Source organism: Alosa pseudoharengus, unplaced genomic scaffold (assembly GCF_046254945.1).
Source record: "Alosa pseudoharengus isolate Yale_2024_CS ecotype anadromous, Long Island Sound unplaced genomic scaffold, YU_APseudo_1.1 YU_APseudo_1.1_scf_2, whole genome shotgun sequence".
NCBI lineage: Eukaryota > Metazoa > Chordata > Actinopteri > Clupeiformes > Clupeidae > Alosa > Alosa pseudoharengus.
This window is the reverse complement of record NW_027468663.1, coordinates 10,193,519-10,212,094: the sequence shown is the minus strand read 5'-3', so window position 1 is coordinate 10,212,094 and position 18,576 is coordinate 10,193,519. Positions and strand designations below refer to the sequence as shown.

At 44.3% G+C, this 18,576-nt stretch overlaps 1 protein-coding gene across 2 annotated transcripts; it reads left to right on the top strand.

Moving 5' to 3' along the window:
* Positions 1-72: 72 nt before the first annotated feature.
* On the top strand, positions 73-16,311 carry dipk2aa (divergent protein kinase domain 2Aa). Of its 2 annotated transcripts, XM_076293639.1 has the most exons (4): positions 73-318; positions 5,669-6,652; positions 11,043-11,346; positions 14,563-16,311. In XM_076293639.1, exons 2-4 carry the CDS (start codon positions 5,999-6,001, stop codon positions 14,904-14,906), a joined length of 1,302 nt encoding a protein of 433 aa, XP_076149754.1. In that variant the 5' UTR covers positions 73-318; positions 5,669-5,998; the 3' UTR covers positions 14,907-16,311. The 2 variants fall into 2 exon arrangements, with proteins under 2 accessions (XP_076149754.1, XP_076149755.1); XM_076293640.1 differs by lacking the exon at positions 5,669-6,652.
* The last annotated feature ends 2,265 nt before the right edge of the window (positions 16,312-18,576 follow it).

Here is an 18,576-nt window from a genome sequence, read left to right as displayed (position 1 = left end):
CAAATGCTGTAAACCGACAAGGGGGTCGTAAAGATTGAATCCGGAGCTGTTGAAGGGGGGTAGAAAGTCGAAGTAAGAGCTATTGTGCCGCTGCTTGAATGCTTAAGACCACGGAGCCCGGATTACGAAAAAGGAGAAATGATATTCAATAAACTATCTACGGGAATAAGAACTGGACTTCGTATGCATTTAAGAAGCACGGAGATGTCGAGATTGCACGATGACCAAGACTTGCTTGGTCGGAGAAGAGTTTAATATCGATCGGAAATGTTTCCTCTCCAATGCAGTTGACAACTGTTCTATTTAGTTTTTACACAGGTAGGTTCTCAAAACGTTTCCTAGCCTATGTGCCAATACTGTTTTGTAGCCTAGGTCCATTGCTTTAGATAATTTCCAAGAAAACTAATATTTTTATAGGACTGCATTTCTGTACACACTTTTACTAACTTTACATATGAAAATACATCGGAATTTTAGGAAAATGATCGCCTGAATGTAAACCCTGATGGAACGACATCCCGGTGGAACTGTAAACTGTAGTCATAATCAACATTGCCTAGTAGGCTATGTTCCGCGGACATAGGTCTTCAAGACTAAAACGGGTTGCTGCTGTTAGTTATCTTACTAGTACTGAACTTCTGTGCTGTGTAATCTTTCCTGTTTCGGGAGCCGAGCCGAACCCCGGTGCTATCGTGTTGAATCGGCATACTGATAGCGTACCTTAAGAACTTTGCTCGATGCACGTGCATAAGTGATTTGTTTCTGCATACGACGACGACCCATCATGTATATCTAGCTGACGCTTCGAATCAAATTAGCGTTAGGCTACAGCAAGACCCCAAAGAAAACTTCCCAATGAAGAACGTCATAGGCTAAGCTAATTTACTCAAATCTGTCAGATTTTCTAAATCTGTCAGATTTTCTAATTTACTAAAATCTGTCAGAAAATCTGCACCATCACTTAACTCCAGAACAGCAATGTCGGGACAGACAATACAACTAAATACAACAAATCAGTGTAATCTACTTGTGAACTAGGCCAGCCTACTTTATGTCCACATTCAGAATGTAGGAGTATAGTATCGTCACAACAGATATCGCTATATTTTCAAATTGGACACATCGGTTAATAGAGCAATCACCCATCTCCTGCAGTCGAGTGGTAGTTTAGGTAAGTAGCCTATACTGCTGGTCTGTGAATGCCTGTTTTATAATGAGAGAAGGATTTCATAAACTCGACACACATCAGGAGTTTGAGTTCAGTGACCGTCTGCGTGTTGCTTTCAGGAATTGCGAGTGGCAACAAGCTAGCTTACTGATGGTTGTGTTTTAAAATTAGTGTCGCCGATTAGCTTGCATGCTTCTAATTACGATAATTTTAGTAGGTTTGCTGGTGTTCTCCCGATGGGGATATTTGTATGCACCCTGCATACGAGATTTCCGGCCGGAAGGGTTTCGGCATCAACGCATAGCCTACATGTGGGTCAGAGTGGCCTACATACTGTCATCCCCATATAGTTGGAATTTAGAGCACCAGACAGAATTTCCAAACTTTCTCAGAAGTCTTTATTCAACCAAGAATGCGTGGTAAGCGGCGCTGGAGATATCCGCTTTTTTTGCCCCTCGTGTAGGCTTTAGAACTAGTAATTCTCTCAATGATATTGCACCTGGTAATATGTTGCTAGAAAAGCCACGTAACAAGGGAAATCCTTCAATTATAAGCATTAATGCCAATTTAACAAATAGTTGCTGGGATAAGGCCTTTACAAAAAGTTCCAAATACTGTTCAAAATACTGTTTCTACAGTAGGCCTAGGCTACAGTGCAGTGAAATGCATTTTTTCCATGTTCTATTGCCTTCCTGCCTATGAACTGCCGTTTTGACTCTCAAAAATGTTTGTTTTGTAAAGGTATGAATCAATAAATCCAAGTAAACAATTAGTTTACTGATTTGTTTGTCTGCATGTGTTCTGTAGGCTACATGTTGCATGCTGGAGAATGTTTGGCCTCAGCTCGTCTTGCCTGTAGTGAATTACATACACTGCATAACTACAGTAATATTACTTCCTCCGTTGAGAAGCTGAAAGCTGTCTGAGGAAACATAATCCCATGTTGAATGCATATGTGATCAAACATTATTGACTCCTACAGTCAGTAAACAAGAATAGCAATGTTTTCTTTTTTTCGTCTTTGAGAGCACAGTGGTGTAGCTGTAGCTACCAGTCACTGATAAAGGAAATAAAGTGTAGGCCTACACATGCAAACTGCATAGAAAGGAATTTTAATTGAGCTCAATCCTCTTTTGTATTTATGAGCGGTAGTCTTTATTGAACTGAACGCCAACAGTAAAATAGCCTCTGCAAAAAAGCCCATTCTCTATTTTTTTTTTTTTTAAATGACTACTGAGTAGCAGTCTTTTTGTTTACATTTCCATGCAAGTATTTTCTGCCTAAACTGAGTGGAGGGTAAAACGGCAAAGCTTTTGTTGCTTCTTTCTGAGCAGCCTTCAGTTGCAGGAGTTTGTAAAGGAAGCTTAGGACAAGCAGCGCTGACAGGGATGTGAAGAAAAGCTGAGAGAGCTGGAAAAAAAACACTGTCCTTGCAGTTACTATTGTTTGATTTCTCATGTTGAAGGGCTATACCTAAATCTGTTTAAGTGGGACAGTTTGGACAAAATTGTCATGGATGAGTCACATGCTTTTTTATGTTCAGCTTTTTTTGCTGAAGGCTACCTACCCTCCTGCTCAGCAGTTGCTCGAACATCTGAATGAAACTCCCTCTGCTGTCTTGTGTCTAATGATGATCTTGGATGCATCTGAGGGACTCAGTCTTTTATCGACTTGTTTTTTTTCCTCTCTTCTCCTGGTGTAACTGATGGTTTGTCATCAAGGAGAGCAGGAACGTCTCATGCATTTTCACTGTGGCGGACTGTAGAACATAACGGAATGGCTGTGCTACATCTGTGTCTGTGACATGGCACGCATGCTGCTGTAAATGCAGATCAATAACTCAAACAAGATTAATGTCTAGTCTGGCAGAGCAACAGCCGATATTTCATCTCAGCTCAAACACAAAACGATGGTCCTGTTTTTGTGTTTTCTTTGTACTCCCTAAAAAAATGGCCATTTGGTCTATGTTCACGGGGGAATTCACCACAGTCTGGTATGGTCATCATGACCGATGCAGATACAATGGAGCGTGTGCATGCACTGATTTTTAAAGCTCGCCTCTGTGTTTAAGGACCAGCTGCATCTGATTAATACCTTGAGTTGTGATTGATTCCCCGATGATTCACACTGAAAAGTAATCCCAGCTCAAATAACCGACTATGCGAATTCTTTGACCCAGATTCTTTTGGTGATTGAAAAAGAATAAAGAGGCACGAAAGAAACAAGTAGGGAAATTGTGCTCTGCTAGGTATGCTAATGTAAATTAATTTTTCCCCTGGACTGTTTCAGCGCCTGGTTCCTTAGACCAAATGAACTTTGAAGAGGCTAGCATATATCAAAGCTCTGCGGTCAGATATCTATGGCTTTTATTTAGGGAAGAAGTTTTGCCTTAAGCGGCTTCGTCAGTGTCGTTATCTCTGCTTGGCTTACACCTAGATAATCTACAAGCCCACTGTCACTGGCATCCAGCTGCATTGATGGCATCATTAAATCACAGTGCGGAGGGGTGGAACGTACTTGAAGCCTGCTGTGGCTTGTCTTGATCACATGCCCTTGACTGCTGAGTGGAAGCATGCCTTTAACAGCAAGGTGCTAGGCCTTCATATATTCTTTAAGACTGCTCTATTTTGTTCGAAGTGAGAGCGTAAGGTTAAAAAAGAGGGAAACACTTGTTTAGTGACCACCTCGGTCACCTTTTTTAATAGTGTGGACCACTTGTTGAGTCCAACATCCACTTCCAGGAATATATTTGTGTTGCAGTCTCTCTAATTAAACCTGCTTTTTATGAGCTGGCCTCGGGGAAATAATTGTTTGTTGAGTGGTTTGAGATTCAGACCTCTAATTATTTTGAATTTCATGTGACCTAATTTGCAGATTTATGATGAATGCCTTAGAGTGCTTAGCTCTGCATGTGATCAGAGAGTGCAGGCAGGAATCATTGGAGACATTTGAGCGTAATTATAATTTCTTGTTCTTGAAGTCAGGGGACAAGGGCTATATATGTAAACTGTTGTCCAACGTTATCTTGAATCTTTTTGGAGATCCCAATTCCAAGCCTCTCTGATCACGGTTATTATCATTGGTTAATTATATTTCCTTGTTCTTGAAGCTGGGGCAAATGTTAGACATAAACCATTGTCCAGTCTTCAACAATACCCCCTCAGCAGACCCCAATATCCGCAGTTCTCTGTTATCTCACAAATTATTTTGGCCAATTAAAATTAATTGTGAAGATCACATAGTCGAGATTGTAGCAGCCCTTTTATGTATTGAGTCAGCCGAATTCATTTAGGATTTATAATGAAGGGAAACGGTGAGATAAAGTGCCCTCCCTTGTAAGTAGCTGGCAGTTTTCTTGGCATGAGTTGTGCTCTTTATGATTCAGGCACAAAAAACTTTGAGGAATTCATTCAAACTTTTAATTGCAAGGCAGTCGATGAACATGCTCATATTTTCCTTCTGAACATCCGACACTTTCAGTATAAAACAAATCAAAAGCTTTCATGTATTTACATTGGGACAGGTCTTAGATTTCTCTCTGTCTCTCAGAGGCTTGGACTCCTAGTCCACTTTTAAGATTTAGTTCACAGGAATCACAGGCTGCCTTGAAAAACATCCAACTTGGCATTTGGTTTAATAGAAGGAAGCATGTGAGTGTCAACATGCAAACCTAGATAGCATGAAGTTTAGGTATAGTTAGGCATGCAGCCTAATGAATTGCTGAATACTTCTCTACGGTATTTGGAAAAGCATTATACCAGTTGACTCTGTTAATTTTCGTTTAATTAAATTTGTGGCACAGAAATGGGTTATTATCGTTATTATGTGTAAACAGTAATGGTGAACCGTACAGCATGTTCCTAACAGTGGTCCATTGCACAAAGCCTTATGCCTTTCTGTGGCTGAGCTGGAAGAGTTCTGGCTAGGAAGTCTGTAATCACTGTTGAGTCACTGGGCTAAATGATTGCCTCTGGACTGTGGGTGAGTGATAGCAGCCTTTAAGGTTTCCAAGTCTGTTCAACTTCCAGTGAAGGATGTGGTCTTTAGTGTACCTTTACATATTCATCCCCTGCACTAATATGATTAAAGCAACATGAGCTGCCAATATTCCAACACTCTCATACAATGTTGAAGTGTTTTGAGTGGTTATGTACAGTGTGTTATGTTCTTCATACAATTTACATTGTGTAAATGGATTGTTCTCTGAAGCAAATCTGTGACAACCATCTGCAATATTAAGACAGTGTTTAAATATGGAAAGTAATGCTAAACGATTTGCCAATTTTCAGCCACTTCAGAAAACATTGTAAGTGAGGTTATTGTTCAAACACAGAGTTATATTTTGACAATATTTGTATTAATTCATTTTAATCTTGAATGATGAAGCTGTCACTGATAATCTGTATTAGTCCCCATCAGAAGATCATGTATTAACTGAAGTCTGCAAGTCAGAGATGTACATGATTCCTTAAGGTTTTTTTTGTTTTCTTTCTTGAAAAGCTCACTGGCGGAGGTTCATCACTTCTTGGAAATGACATTGGGAAAACCGCTCCTCAAGCTGCTCACTCAAATCTGCTACTTCGCTCCCAACACAGACATTTCTGGATGCCAGTAGTGGTGAAGATGAAGGTGACCACAATGATGACGATGGCTGTGACGTTGATGACGAGGATCAAGATCTAGCTACTGCAGCAACCGCCGCCCCAGATGATGATGATGATGATGATGATGAACCCTAGACGTTGACTCTCGTCTCAAATCTCCCCTCACCTCCTGCTCCCTCCTCCCCACCCTTTTCGTCCCCGTCCCTGACAGCTGTGGCTCGACACCATGATGCGCTTTCTGTCTCTGAAGTTCGGTCGCCTGTACCGCTGTAGCAAGTTCCTGCTGGTGGCGGGCCTGTTCGTGATCGTGCTGATGAACACGCACAGCCTGCTGGCCTCCTTCCAGCGGAACGAGCTCACCGACCGGCGATTTGTTGGCCTCAACAAGTGCCCGGCCTGCTTCGGCACCAGCTGGTGCCGCAAGTTCATGAACGGCCAAGTGTCCTTCGAGACGTGGGGTCGCCTTCGCTTCCTGGACTTCTTCAACGTCAAGAACGTCTACTTTGCCCAGTACGGCGAGCCCCGGGAGGGCACCCGCCGGGTCGTGCTCAAGCGCCTCGGCTCCAACCAGGAGCTGGCCGACATTGACCAGAAGATCTGCAAGCGGGCCACGGGCCGCCCCCGCTGTGACCTCATCCAGTCCATGTACAAGACAGAGTTTGCGCGGCTCAACGGTGACGTGCGGCTCCTCACCCCCGAGGTGGTGGAGGGCTGGTCCGACCTGGTGCACTGTCCGTCCCAGAGACTGCTTGACCGGGTGGTGAGGCGCTACGCTGAGACCAAGGACTCCGGAAGCTTCCTTCTGAAGAACCTGAAGGACACAGAGCGGATGCAGCTGCTCATGACGTTAGCTTTCAACCCAGAGCCTCTAGTGCTGCAGGTAAGAACTCTACCAGCCACCCTCTCTGTTTTCGTAGTCCAAAAAAGTCCTATATGAATGTATGTATTTTGTCACAACTGTGGATTCAAATTAACTGCCACATCTGAAACCCTGCATGCAGCCAACTGGCAGGCTTTATAATTACCAGAACCTCTACCTTGTATTCAGAGCTAGTAGCACTGAAGCCAGGTTTCAAAATTAATTCATGGGTGTAACATTTGAAAAAGTATATGAATTATATCAATGAATATGCCCATCATAAAGAGACTGGATTGAAATCTGCTGTGCTTTTCTGTGCAATTTGGTAGTTGAATGGAATTGAAGGACTCTTTTGTTGAAATGAAATGCTATGCATCAATTAGTGAAAGGTCTCCACATTTGCATAAATGTTCACAGGACATACGATGTACTTCTGCGAGTTGTGCCGTGTTACAGAAACATTGGCTTCGGAACTTCATATCTCATTGGAAACAAATTATCTGCAAAATTGGAGTAGCCTACAATCTTGCACAATGTATTAACGGATAGACGCCAGAGCACTCTGTATTCTCTGTTGTAATGTAACGCGTAACGGTTCCCACACACAGCTGCGTGCATCACGTTGCTGGAGACGCATCCCATTCACTTTACATGGGCTCACGTGATCCGTTGCCGAACTGAATTGTGGGTCCGTTGCGTCTCGTTTCTCCCGCCGCTTGCGTAGAGGAGTTCAGCTGTTGCTGCACCAACAGACGGCACCGGCCAATCAAGCCAATCTACGGACGGCACCAACCAATCACATTACGGTTTTACTTCAAGTCATTTGCATAGCTACCGTCGGGAACACCCACTGGCATGCATTGACGGAACGCAGCTGTGTGTGGGAGCCGTTAAGCTGAAAGTCCTGCAAAGCTTTTTTTTTCCCCGAGATCATCAATGCTTCTGCATCCCCTCTGCATTGCTAAAACTCATTGATTCCAGTCGACTTCTGCTTATGATCGACCTCCGCTGTCTAAACAGCCAGTAAACAAAACAACGTTTGTAAAGTGCTTGATGTACATATTGACCTCCTTAACTTTGTCCACTCACTCCGTCTGTGACACCTTGGCCAATAGTTTTTTCTTTGTGTGTGGAGTAAACGGCAAAATCAGCTCCTTCTCAAAGTGTGATCCATTGACTGTGATTAGCCCTGTTTGTGTCAGCCCACTACCCCCCCCCCCCAAGCCCCTCACGCAGCCTGCACAGTGATCCCATCAGCGTAATGAAACAGCAGGGCAGCTCAGCCACTCAGTGAAATCGCTGATTGATGGTGTCCTGAGCCATTGATATTTGTTTATGCAATGCTTAATGGTGATCTAAGGCCTTGCCCTCTGAAGCCTCATGGTTTTCTTTTCAAGTTAGCCATGAGAGGAGCTAAAAAGGTGCTTGTCCAGGGCAGTCCATCACAAGTCATCAGTGAATTCAGTGAATTCAGTCTCATTCGGAAACCAAACCTGACATTTCAGTTTGTGACTGAAGTGTTTGAGACCGAAAACAAATCCTATTTCTCTGGTTTGAGTGATTAACTGTATTCCCTCTTACTAAGGTCTTTTGACACTTGAGCACAATGCCCTGAGGAAGCTTTTTGCTACTGACAATGACAGCATATCAACTTTTGTTTAGCGCAGAGGTCATTCCATTCTCCTCACAGCATGCTTCCTGAATTGCTAGCTTCCAGCTTTTGTGGCCATGTATTTTTAGTGTGTCGATGGAAAAACAATTTGTTGTCCCTTTTTGTTTGCGGAGTCGTGTAGAGGGCAGGGGCTGGCCACTTTGCTCCAGGCTGAAGGGGGGCTATCTCATGAGAAGGGAAGGGTTGCTTAGATTGCTAGTGCACCGTGTGACAAGAATGTTAATGCTGTCCATTTTATCAGAATGTTTACTTCAATGTTTTTTTTTTTTATCCCATGCCATTTACTTTAACCCTCATACTCTCTACTCTCTGTGACACAGGTTTTGTGTACAATCACTGTACGGTCTACTTCAGGAGTGGGTGCCCGTTAACCATGTGAATGCATTACTCGTACTCCCCCCCCCCCCCCCCCTTTGAAAGCATGGGCCATCTGCTCAGTCAGGCTGAGAATAGTACGGGCCGAGCCTGAGGGGGGTGGTGGTGGTGGGGTGGGGGGGGGGGGATGGTGACAAGTCCATCAAGCCATTAATCTCTTTCAGGTCACAAAGCTGGCCAAGCTCCCTGCCTTACCTGACAGGGAATTCACTATGTTAAAATACCTCAGGCGCTTTCCTCTGGTCTTCCCTTTTGACTTGATGGGCACCAAATGCCATAGTAACAGAGATTGATTATTTATTTATTTATTTTAAAGTGACCGGAAGGTTGTTTATAAGGCTGTTTGCCTTAGTGGTATGGAAAGTAAACAAGTGAAATGGACTTCAGGCATCCTCGTTGACTTAAGCTCTGGCTGGCTTGTTTGCTCATTTTTGTATGTTGACCTTCCAATGGAGCTGCTGCTGCTGGATGAATTCGACCCCCCCGTGCGTGTTGCTTGGATCGAGTTTCCTGTATTTCCGATTGGAACCAGTATGTGTTGCCAGCAAACTGGTGACACTGGTGTGTTCCTGCATTTAGAGGATGTTTATATTATGCTAAGTTGAAGGTCAAAGAATATGGCACTGAGCCATAGGACAAGCCCCATATATATAGCACAGAGTTAACCGCATTGATTTGAGCAGGGTGTTTAATTTGTGTGGTAGAAAGGTTAGCACTGAAAGTTAAATGTTTTACTAATTAAACGGCAACTGTTTTTCCTCATTAAGTGCCTAGAGTGCCAGAGGAGCTCATTAACGTCATGAAACTCTCCAAAGTTCCAGACTCCGAAGTAACACCTACACTTCGACTCAAAATACTTCTACTTCCACAGTTCTAAAATATATATAGGCTCCGTAGTAGCAGCTATTTAAGGTCAAGTGCACTCATGTTGGTGAATAGTACTTGGTTGAAATGGAGTCCTTTTTTAAATTAAAATCATAGGTTTTCTTTTTACCTTGGGGATGTTTTTGAATGGACTTTTTTGTTTGATTGTTTACCCAAGGCTAGCACTGTAGTGTTGAATCTACAATAATGCTGAATATGCAGTAGTGTGTGCCATGGTTTAGAAAACATTTCAGGGTCTTGGTGGGAGGTTGACGGTGCAGTTTGAACAAAGCTGAAAAGCAGGTTTATCAGTAGTGTCTGTCTGTCTGTCTGCACTTGAAGTTGCAGCAGCACCGATGCAATGTCTACAGCTCTGTGGTAAAAAGTGAGGAAATTGACGTTTGAATGTGTTGTTCACCACTCTTTGTCACCTTATTAAGCAGACATGCAGTATAAATAGACAAATGGCACATCACCGGCCTTAGACTCTTATTGTGTGCATCAGCAGAGATGGGAACATGACTTTGTTTCCCTTTTCTGCCAGTGTGTGGTTGCGAGCCTGCTTCACATCTCCACAGAGTGTCCTGGGCGATTTAGGAGCCTTTTGTCAGATGACCTTGTAATTCTGGAGCTTTTAGTAGAGCCACGTTGTAGGGCTGTCTGTGGGTTGTCATGCATAAGGACATCGCAGCCGTACTTAACTTGGCACCGTCGGAAGTGTGTGGGTAGCCGTGTCCGTTTCCTTAGCCATCTCATGCATACTCTATGCCTGTGTGTGAGCGTGCCTGAGTGCCTGTGCTTGTATGTGTTGTGTCCTGAATTATTGGAGTCATTTTATGAAATATTTAATAGCTATCCATTCATTTTTAATGACTCCACTTGAAATGGTGCTATCAGATATCCACTGTGCTTAAAAAACTTTGTCAAGGTTGATTTTTCTTCTGTTGGCCGAGTAGGCAAGAACACAGTGAAGCTATTCTTCAGGACAGACTCCACTCTCTCCTTCTCACCACAGCCATCCCGGGCTTGTTAGTCTGAGAAATCACCCATTCATTTTTTTTCATGGTTTTATTAATTTCGCCTTTAATCTTTAATTTAATTGCATTTGCCTGTGAGCGGCTGAGTATTAGTGAGAATAGTAGCATTCCAGTAAGTCAGATATCAAAACCCTACAAAGCATTAATATTTGAGCCGTTTACTGCAGAATGTGGATATTACCTACACAGTGGCGTTTTTGTGTGTATCAATCTCTATCATGTTTTGTTTTTCTTTTTTTCTTTCCAACTTTATGTTTTCGCCTCTTTCCCCCATATGCTCCTGTATGAAAGGGGAGATTTCTTGAGTTCGACGAGCCCTTGGGGTAATTGGGGCCATCCATCTCCTCTGATCATGTTACTCTTTCTCTCTCTCTCTCTCTCTCTCTCTCTCTCTCTCTCTCTCTCTCTCTCTCTCTCTCTCTCTCTCTCTCTCTCTCTCTCTCTCACTCTCACTCTCACTCAGAGTTTCCCATCTGACGAGGGCTGGCCCTTCGCCAAGTACCTGGGTGCGTGCGGGCGGATGGTGGCGGAGAACTACGTGGGCGAGGAGCTCTGGAGCTTCTACAATGCCCCGTGGGAGAAGCGCCTAGACCTGGCCAAGCAGCTCATGGACATCGCCGAGCAGCTCACCAACAACGACTTCGACTTTGCACTCTACCTGCTGGACGTCAGCTTCGACAACTTTGCTGTGGGCCCGCGAGACGGAAAAGTCATAGTGGTGGATGCGGAGAATGTCATCGTGGCTGACAAGAGACTCATCAAGCAAAGTAAGTTGGAGGCTCAGGGTTGACTGCAGATATATAATGGCTATACATGGCTAATTCCATTTTAACAAGGGTTTGTTAACAAGGGTTCATAAAGGGTTTCATAAACATCTAAATGACTAATGGCCACCTTACACCAAACAACTTTGACAAGATTTGGGAAAGATTCTTCTCTTTAACACATTTTATTGATTTTTGTCAATAACATACAATTATTTGCATATACATAACAAGTTCAAATCTTGGTTGTACACAAGTGTAGCATAAGTAATAAAACATAGTATTAGACAAAACACCCACCCACCTAACCTCCCACCCCACCCTCATCCAATCCACTCATCCTAACCTCAACCCCATCCAGTCACACCCTGCAGTCTTTCCTAAGAAATAAGACATTTCAAAAGCTGTAATACAGTATGTTACTATGCAATGTACAGTAGTAAATCCATATAAACATAAGTACATACCAGAACCACAAAAATGACAAACAAACACATACAAAACAAAACAAAACAAAACAAAAAGAAGAAGGGGGGGGGGGGGGGGACCATCTAGTCTGCTTCCTGTAGGGGGATTTGTAAGCTCTCAAAGTACGTCAAGAAAGATCTCCAAGTTCTCTCAAAGCTCTGTATGGAGCCCTTCAGTGTGTATCTAATTTTCTCCAGTTTCAGGAAAAACATAATATCTCTTATCCATCTAGTGAATGTGGGTGGTGTTTGTTCCTTCCACATAAGTAAAATCTGACGTCTAGCAAGTAGAGAAGTGAATGCTATGACAGCATAGGCCCTGCCTTTAAGAGATTTTGTTTCCTGTGTAAAGCCAAATATGGCACATACTGGGTTTGGAGGAATGTCTATACCAAACATTCTGGAGTAGGCCTGAAATATGTCCGCCCAGAATGTCCTAAGGAGTGGGCAAGACCAGAACATATGTATATGGTCTGCAGGCAGACCTTTGCAGCGGGGACATGTAGGGTCAGCACTAGGAAAAATCTCAGCCAGTTTAGCCCTGGTCCAGTGTACTCTTAGGAGGATTTTAAGTTGAATTAGGCTGTGTCTGGCGCATGGAGAGGAGGTGTGTACTAAGTCAAGTGCTGCTTCCCATTGATCCTCTCTCAATGCTTCCCCAAAGTCATCCTCCCAAAGTTGCCTTATTCCTTGCAGTGAAAGGGGAGAGATGTTACAAATATCATTATAGAGAATTGAAATTAAACCTTTCCGGTGTGGAGATAAAGAAAGAAAATTGTCTAGTGTATTATCTGTTGGGAGATTTGGGAAGGAGGCAATGTTTCTCTGTACGAAGTGTCTTACTTGGAGATATCTAAAGAAGTGTGATTTGGGCAGGTCAAACTTCTCAGAAAGTTGAGCAAATGATCCAAAGTTGCCCTCAATAAAGAGATTGGAGATTTGGGAAAGATTCTTGAAAGATTGTAGTCTTTTAACTAATGCCCCCATTCAAGCTTTACTCAACTGACTCCAATCTTTCAAGAATCGTTCCCAAATCTTGTCAAAGTTGTTTGGTGTAAGGTGGCCATTAGGTGAGACTTGTCGTTTCATTTATTTTCTGATGCCAGTTCACGATTACTGACATTTGATTTATCATAAGCAGTTCTGTGTTACCCAAAATGCCGTTCTTTTAGTATTCTCAGGGAGCGCTCTGCTGTAGGTCCAATCTCTGTGGTAGTTCCCGCTAGGCTTGGTACTGAATTTCATAGCTCCAGGCTCTCCACTTTAAGTGCACCTCACTGGCACCTTAAAAGGAAACCACAGGTGAGCCACTAAAGGTATTTATGAAAGGGCCTTTTCAGCTCCCTTTGTGGCAAAATGGGGAAGAATAATACTCAACTCTTCAACTTCACACACTAGTAAGTTAGTGTAAGGTGATAGAATTGTAAGTCATTTTACCTGAGTGTGTGTTATGAATAATAATGCTTACTTTTGATACTGAAGACATGGTGTGTGTGTGCGCTTGCTCCAAATCATCCAGTATATACCCTCTTTCAGTTTGAGGTTGGTGTCTTTATATCAGTTCAAAATTTTAGGTCACAGATACATGAGCCACATACCACTTCTCTCTCTCTCTCTTTTCCTGCACTGCAGAAATAAGCTCTCTCTGTTTTACCCCGCCATCCATTCAGCACGACATCTGCAGTGTCAGCTCCTCTCTGTAAAACACTTGGGTCTGTAACACACCAGATGTGCTCCGTGGTGCCGAGGCCAGCTCTGACGCCTGGCCACGCTGGTCACTATGGGGCTTAAAGTGTGGCCTGTGTGGAAGTGCTGCGCTATGGTGCTCTGTCTAGCCTCCTCATAATTGGCTGTGCAGGGATTGATTGGCAGAGTGGTGACTTCATTTTCTCTAATTAGTTATTGGCATGCCATTGACTTGTGTCAAATGACTGGGAAAGCGGATCTGTCACTATTTATGGCCCAGTGACCGAATATAGTTTGTGCTGATGAACGGGACACTCTTCCTGCCTGTTTGTCATGACCCCAGCCATTCCAAACCATCTACCTTTTTCACCCTCCTCTGATATTCTGAGGTCTAAATTTCTTTCTTTCTTTCTTTCTTTCTGCATATCTTTCAGTATAGCAAGCACTTGCACTCTCTGTATTTCTTATTTTGTTTTTTTTTCTCTCTCTCTCTCTCTGGTATTGATTGAATGAGTGGGAGCACTTGATTTGTTAGTGATGAATGGACTTGGCCTCACCTTAACTGCTTCTGAAGCTCAGTCTTGAGGCTTTGATTCCACTTGATCTCCTGAATGCAGTGAGCAGTCCGCTCCATTAGTACACAGACTAAAGGAAGAAACTGGAGGTTATGTTCTTTGCTCCGCTGCTTTTGGCAGACGGCACACTTCAAAATAGGTCATTGCTCGTGTGTGTGTGTGTGTGTGTGTGCGCATGGTTGAGATGGAGAGAAGGCCCAGAGGGGAAGTGGTTTTGTGGTAGATTTTTTTTTTGGGGGGGGGGCAGTAGACTTCACACCTCTACCCGTGTGTGTGTTTTTAATCGATGTAGATCTTGTGCACTTATCTCTGCAAGGCCACATTATTGTAGAGCAGAACAATCAATTGCTGAGGCAAATCTATATGAATAACACCGATTAAATTGTTACACAATAACACTGGATGTGGCCTACGTCATTTGAAAAGACTGGATTTTATCAAAAACATTAACACATCATGGTCTCTTCCTCTCTCCCTTTCTCTGTATGCAGATAAACCAGAGAACTACGACGTCTGGTATGAAAGTCGCGCTGAAGAATGCGACAAAGAGACCTGCCTCTCCTTCTCCAAGGACATCCTGTGCTCACGGGTCACCGTGGACCACAACTACTACGCCGTGTGCCAGAACCTGCTCTCGCGCCACGCCACCTGGCGCGGGGCCACGGGCGGCCTCCTACACAACCCCCCGGCCGACGTGGTCAGCAGCGGGGTCCTGGAAGCCCTGCTGGACGAGTGCGCCAAACCCACCAGACCGTACGGCCGCTTCCAGGCCGCCAAGGACCTCCGCGAGTACCTCACGCAGCACACACAGCCCAGCAGCAGTGGGCTGAGGTAGTACAGGGGGGCGAGGGGTTGGGGGAGGATGGGGGGGTGGTGGACTAATCCTCCCTTTCCTGCTTTGGCTTTACCCCCACCGCCTCTCTATCAGACTGAACACATGGAAATAAACGAGAGGGCACCGGAAAGTTGTGGTAGTGGCTTCTTTGCTGTCCACACACACACACACACACACACACACACACACACACACACACACACAGCTCTGTGCCTCTCATCAGAGATAATTATAAACGGGGCGACGTCCCGTGCGCCAGTGGGTGGGAAGGGGACGTGCGGTGATAAAGGCCGGTCAGAAGGACAACAGACCGGACAGCTGTGTGTGTGTGATGGATGCAGGGATCGATATGTGGGAGGGTGCATGCTGGGGGCTTGTGACGCTTGTGACACAGGTCTATAGGACAGCACGGGGTAGTTCTAGTATGACAGACAATCCCACACAGATGCGCACACACACACACACACACACACACACAAATCCATCAGTCAAGGCTACTCGTGAAAACAATGCCCATTTGGTATTAATATTTCAAATCTCTGGGCTTTGTGTGTGTGTTGTGTGGTGTATTGTGGGAAGTTGGCTCGACCTCTGAAGCCAGTCTTTCTGGCTTTTTCATTCTGCCTGTTTGCTGTATCATGCGGTGTATGTAATAGCGGTTTACATGCTCTGGCACTCCAAATGTCAAGGGTACCTAATGACATGTACACAGCAGAACTGCACTGACCCCTGAGAACCACCGGGTGTGCAAGAATGGACATCCACTGACTACCAAAGAATACCGCCACTCCATCCCATCCCATCCACACATATTTGTTTTTGTTTGTGTCAGTGAATGATGTTTAAAGGGAATATTTCCTAATTCTCTTGGTGAGTAGACCATCTGTTACTCTCCCCGTGCTTACTTGGAGACAGAATGGAAAACATGCAGGACCAGTAGTGATTTGAGTTATACCTCAGGCCCCCCTAATGTTTGAGTTTAGAATGTGACATTTGTACTGCTGTGTTTATGTTCTTTTAAGGTTGCCCCATTGAAGCTCATTCAGAAACCCTCATTGAAATGTGTTTTACAAGATATGTTTCTGTTAGGTTAAGGAAAAAAAAGAATATGTCTTTCACATATGTTCAGCTAAGCTAAAGTCTTTGCATTTAGTTTTATTTCTCCTTTGTTCAATGTGATGCTTCCATTCTTTGCATATTGAGTTTGGTTCCCCCCCCCTACTGAGTTGATCTCTGCTCATTTCCCAGGGTGAGTCTGAGGAGATTTCATGTGAATTCTAATTTAATGGCTTTTTGTACCATCGGTTTGTTTTGAGAGTACAGCTGAGTCTGGCTTTACTGTGCCTTTCCTGCAAAAGTGGTGTTTACAACTTGTTGAAATCCTGAAAATAATGAAAGTATATCTCTCTATATATATTATATCTATATATACAAGCCATACTGTTGTATGAGATTCATTTGTGTGTGTGTGTGTGTGTGTGTGTGTGTGTGTGTGTGTGTGTGTGTGTGTGTGTGTACAACACGCACCTGCTTCTATTTGGAGCTTGACTTCTTCTGAATCACAGCCAAAACACACATCCTTCTCCAGCAGGCCTATGGGGAAAGCAGTGCGGAAGGCTTGGCACAGAGCAGTGCAGAAGCTGTGTGTAGTACTGTGGGGGAAACATGACCGTCCCGTCCCGTCCAGTCAGACGGCCCATTAGGAATGAATGAGCCAGTGGGACAGACCATGTGCATGTCCCTCTTTTGATGCAGTTATTTTTGAGTATATAGACTCTCAGTGGTTTTCTGTTGACTTTGGTATGGTGCTTTTTAAATCTGAACATGCCCCCTTCAACACACACACACTGCATGCGGTCTTATGTGGGGTAGGTTTGCCATACCACCCTGTGTTCTCTCGACTTTAACACTCTGGAACAGGATTAAGTTCTGTGGTGCCCCAGCCATGCCAAATATCATCACAAGGCTCATAGGCTACTACAAATGAAGACATACATAAAGATACTGTATTTGTACACAATCAAAATGAGCTGACACATCTGAAAGAAAAAAAAAATATTATTTTATATTTAACCTGCACTCAGTAGAAAAGCATGCAGAGGAAAGTGTAAGAGAACCAAACATGCATGTATCCAATCCTCACCACCAGCTCAGATAACATCACATCCTGTACAGTATATCTTATCAGCCCATGCATACCCGTGGATCCCACATTCTCACTTGCTTGCTCTCTCTCTCTCTCTCACACACACACACACACACACACACACTGTTGAGAGTGAATAAACAGAGAAAGGCTTCTGTCTTGTTCATGTTGCCAGAGGGCCACAGGCACTGGGAAGTGGGAGCGACCAGCTCAGTGGGGTGCCTGAACAGCTGTGTCCCATTCCGCTGTGAGGCTTCCGTGGCCCACTGGCCTGCAAGACGCCATTAGTATTGACCTGAGCGACAGAGAAAGACTGCCCACCTTCCGCTCCCTCAGGGCAAGCAGAAAAATGCGAAGAGAGGAAGTGTGCCTGATGGACAGTGATGGGTGAGTATTTACAATGAAATAGAGAGAGTGTGTGTGGATGACCGGGACAGAAAGTGTATAAGTGTGTGTGTGTCTGTGTATGGAGTCAAAAACCATATGACTGCGTGTGTGTGGGAGAGAGAAACAAACAACAAACACAAACACACACACACACACACACAGAAAAGCGTTTGTCTGTACTCTACACTATCACCCTGGCCCTCCTGTTAACCTCCCATCTCTGTAAACCTTCACCCTGGGCTCCCGAGAGATTCAACAATGTCACATTGTTCTCTCTGGCCCTCTCGTGTCCCCGCCAAACACACAGGCATGCACCCAAACCCACACAGACGCTGTCTCCACCGCACCCTAACACTTGGCCTACTACCCATTCTCTAGCTGTAGCTCACGGCGACCCAGAGCACGTACCACCCCCCCCCCCCCCCACACACATTGTGACCTAAATGAGGGGTCTTGTGACCTGAAATGAATCGACACGAAGGCTGAATGTGGTACACTGCACTGGGAGGCTTCTAAAGCCGACAACTGTGAATGCTTTTCTGAGACAGTTTCTGTTCTGAAATAATAATAATATATATATATATATGGAATATTTTATGTGTGTGTGTGTGTGTGTGTGTGTGTGTGGCCTTCATTAAACTCAGCTGCAACCGAGATTGTGAGCGTCTCAGATCAAATGCACTGACATGCTGACTCAGTCGTGGAACTCTCTAACCCACCCACAAACACAAACACACTCACACACACACACACACACGCACACACACATGCACACACACATGCACACACATGGACCAAGCAGCTGCTTCTTCCCTGAGTGACAGGATCAATGGAGTGGCCTGAAGGCCAGCACAGACCCTCTTCTCTCATTTCTTGTCTGCTTAACCTCACATCCTCAGTGCTCTGCCACGCTCTTCTCTTCTTCTTCGCCGTCCCCAATATTCTTGCTCCCCCCACACACACACAAAAAAGAAGAGCTTCGATTCTGCTCAGATCAGAGTCAGCCATGCTGCTGAATTGATGTGCTCACCCTCTAGCAACTCGTTCAAGTCTGCTATAATAATAATGAAAAAAATACTAACAGAAACACACACACACAGCAGTTTATTTCCAAGTCTGTGAAGAACAGGAGAAGAG

Coding starts and splice junctions, on each gene's coding strand:
- dipk2aa (XM_076293639.1), top strand. CDS start 5,999: ATGATGCGCTTTCTGTCTCTGAAGTTCGGTCGCCTGTACCGCTGTAGC. Junction 6,653..11,042: donor CAGAGCCTCTAGTGCTGCAG/GTAAGAACTCTA, acceptor ACTCTCACTCAG/AGTTTCCCATCTGACGAGGG. Junction 11,347..14,562: donor CAAGAGACTCATCAAGCAAA/GTAAGTTGGAGG, acceptor CTCTGTATGCAG/ATAAACCAGAGAACTACGAC.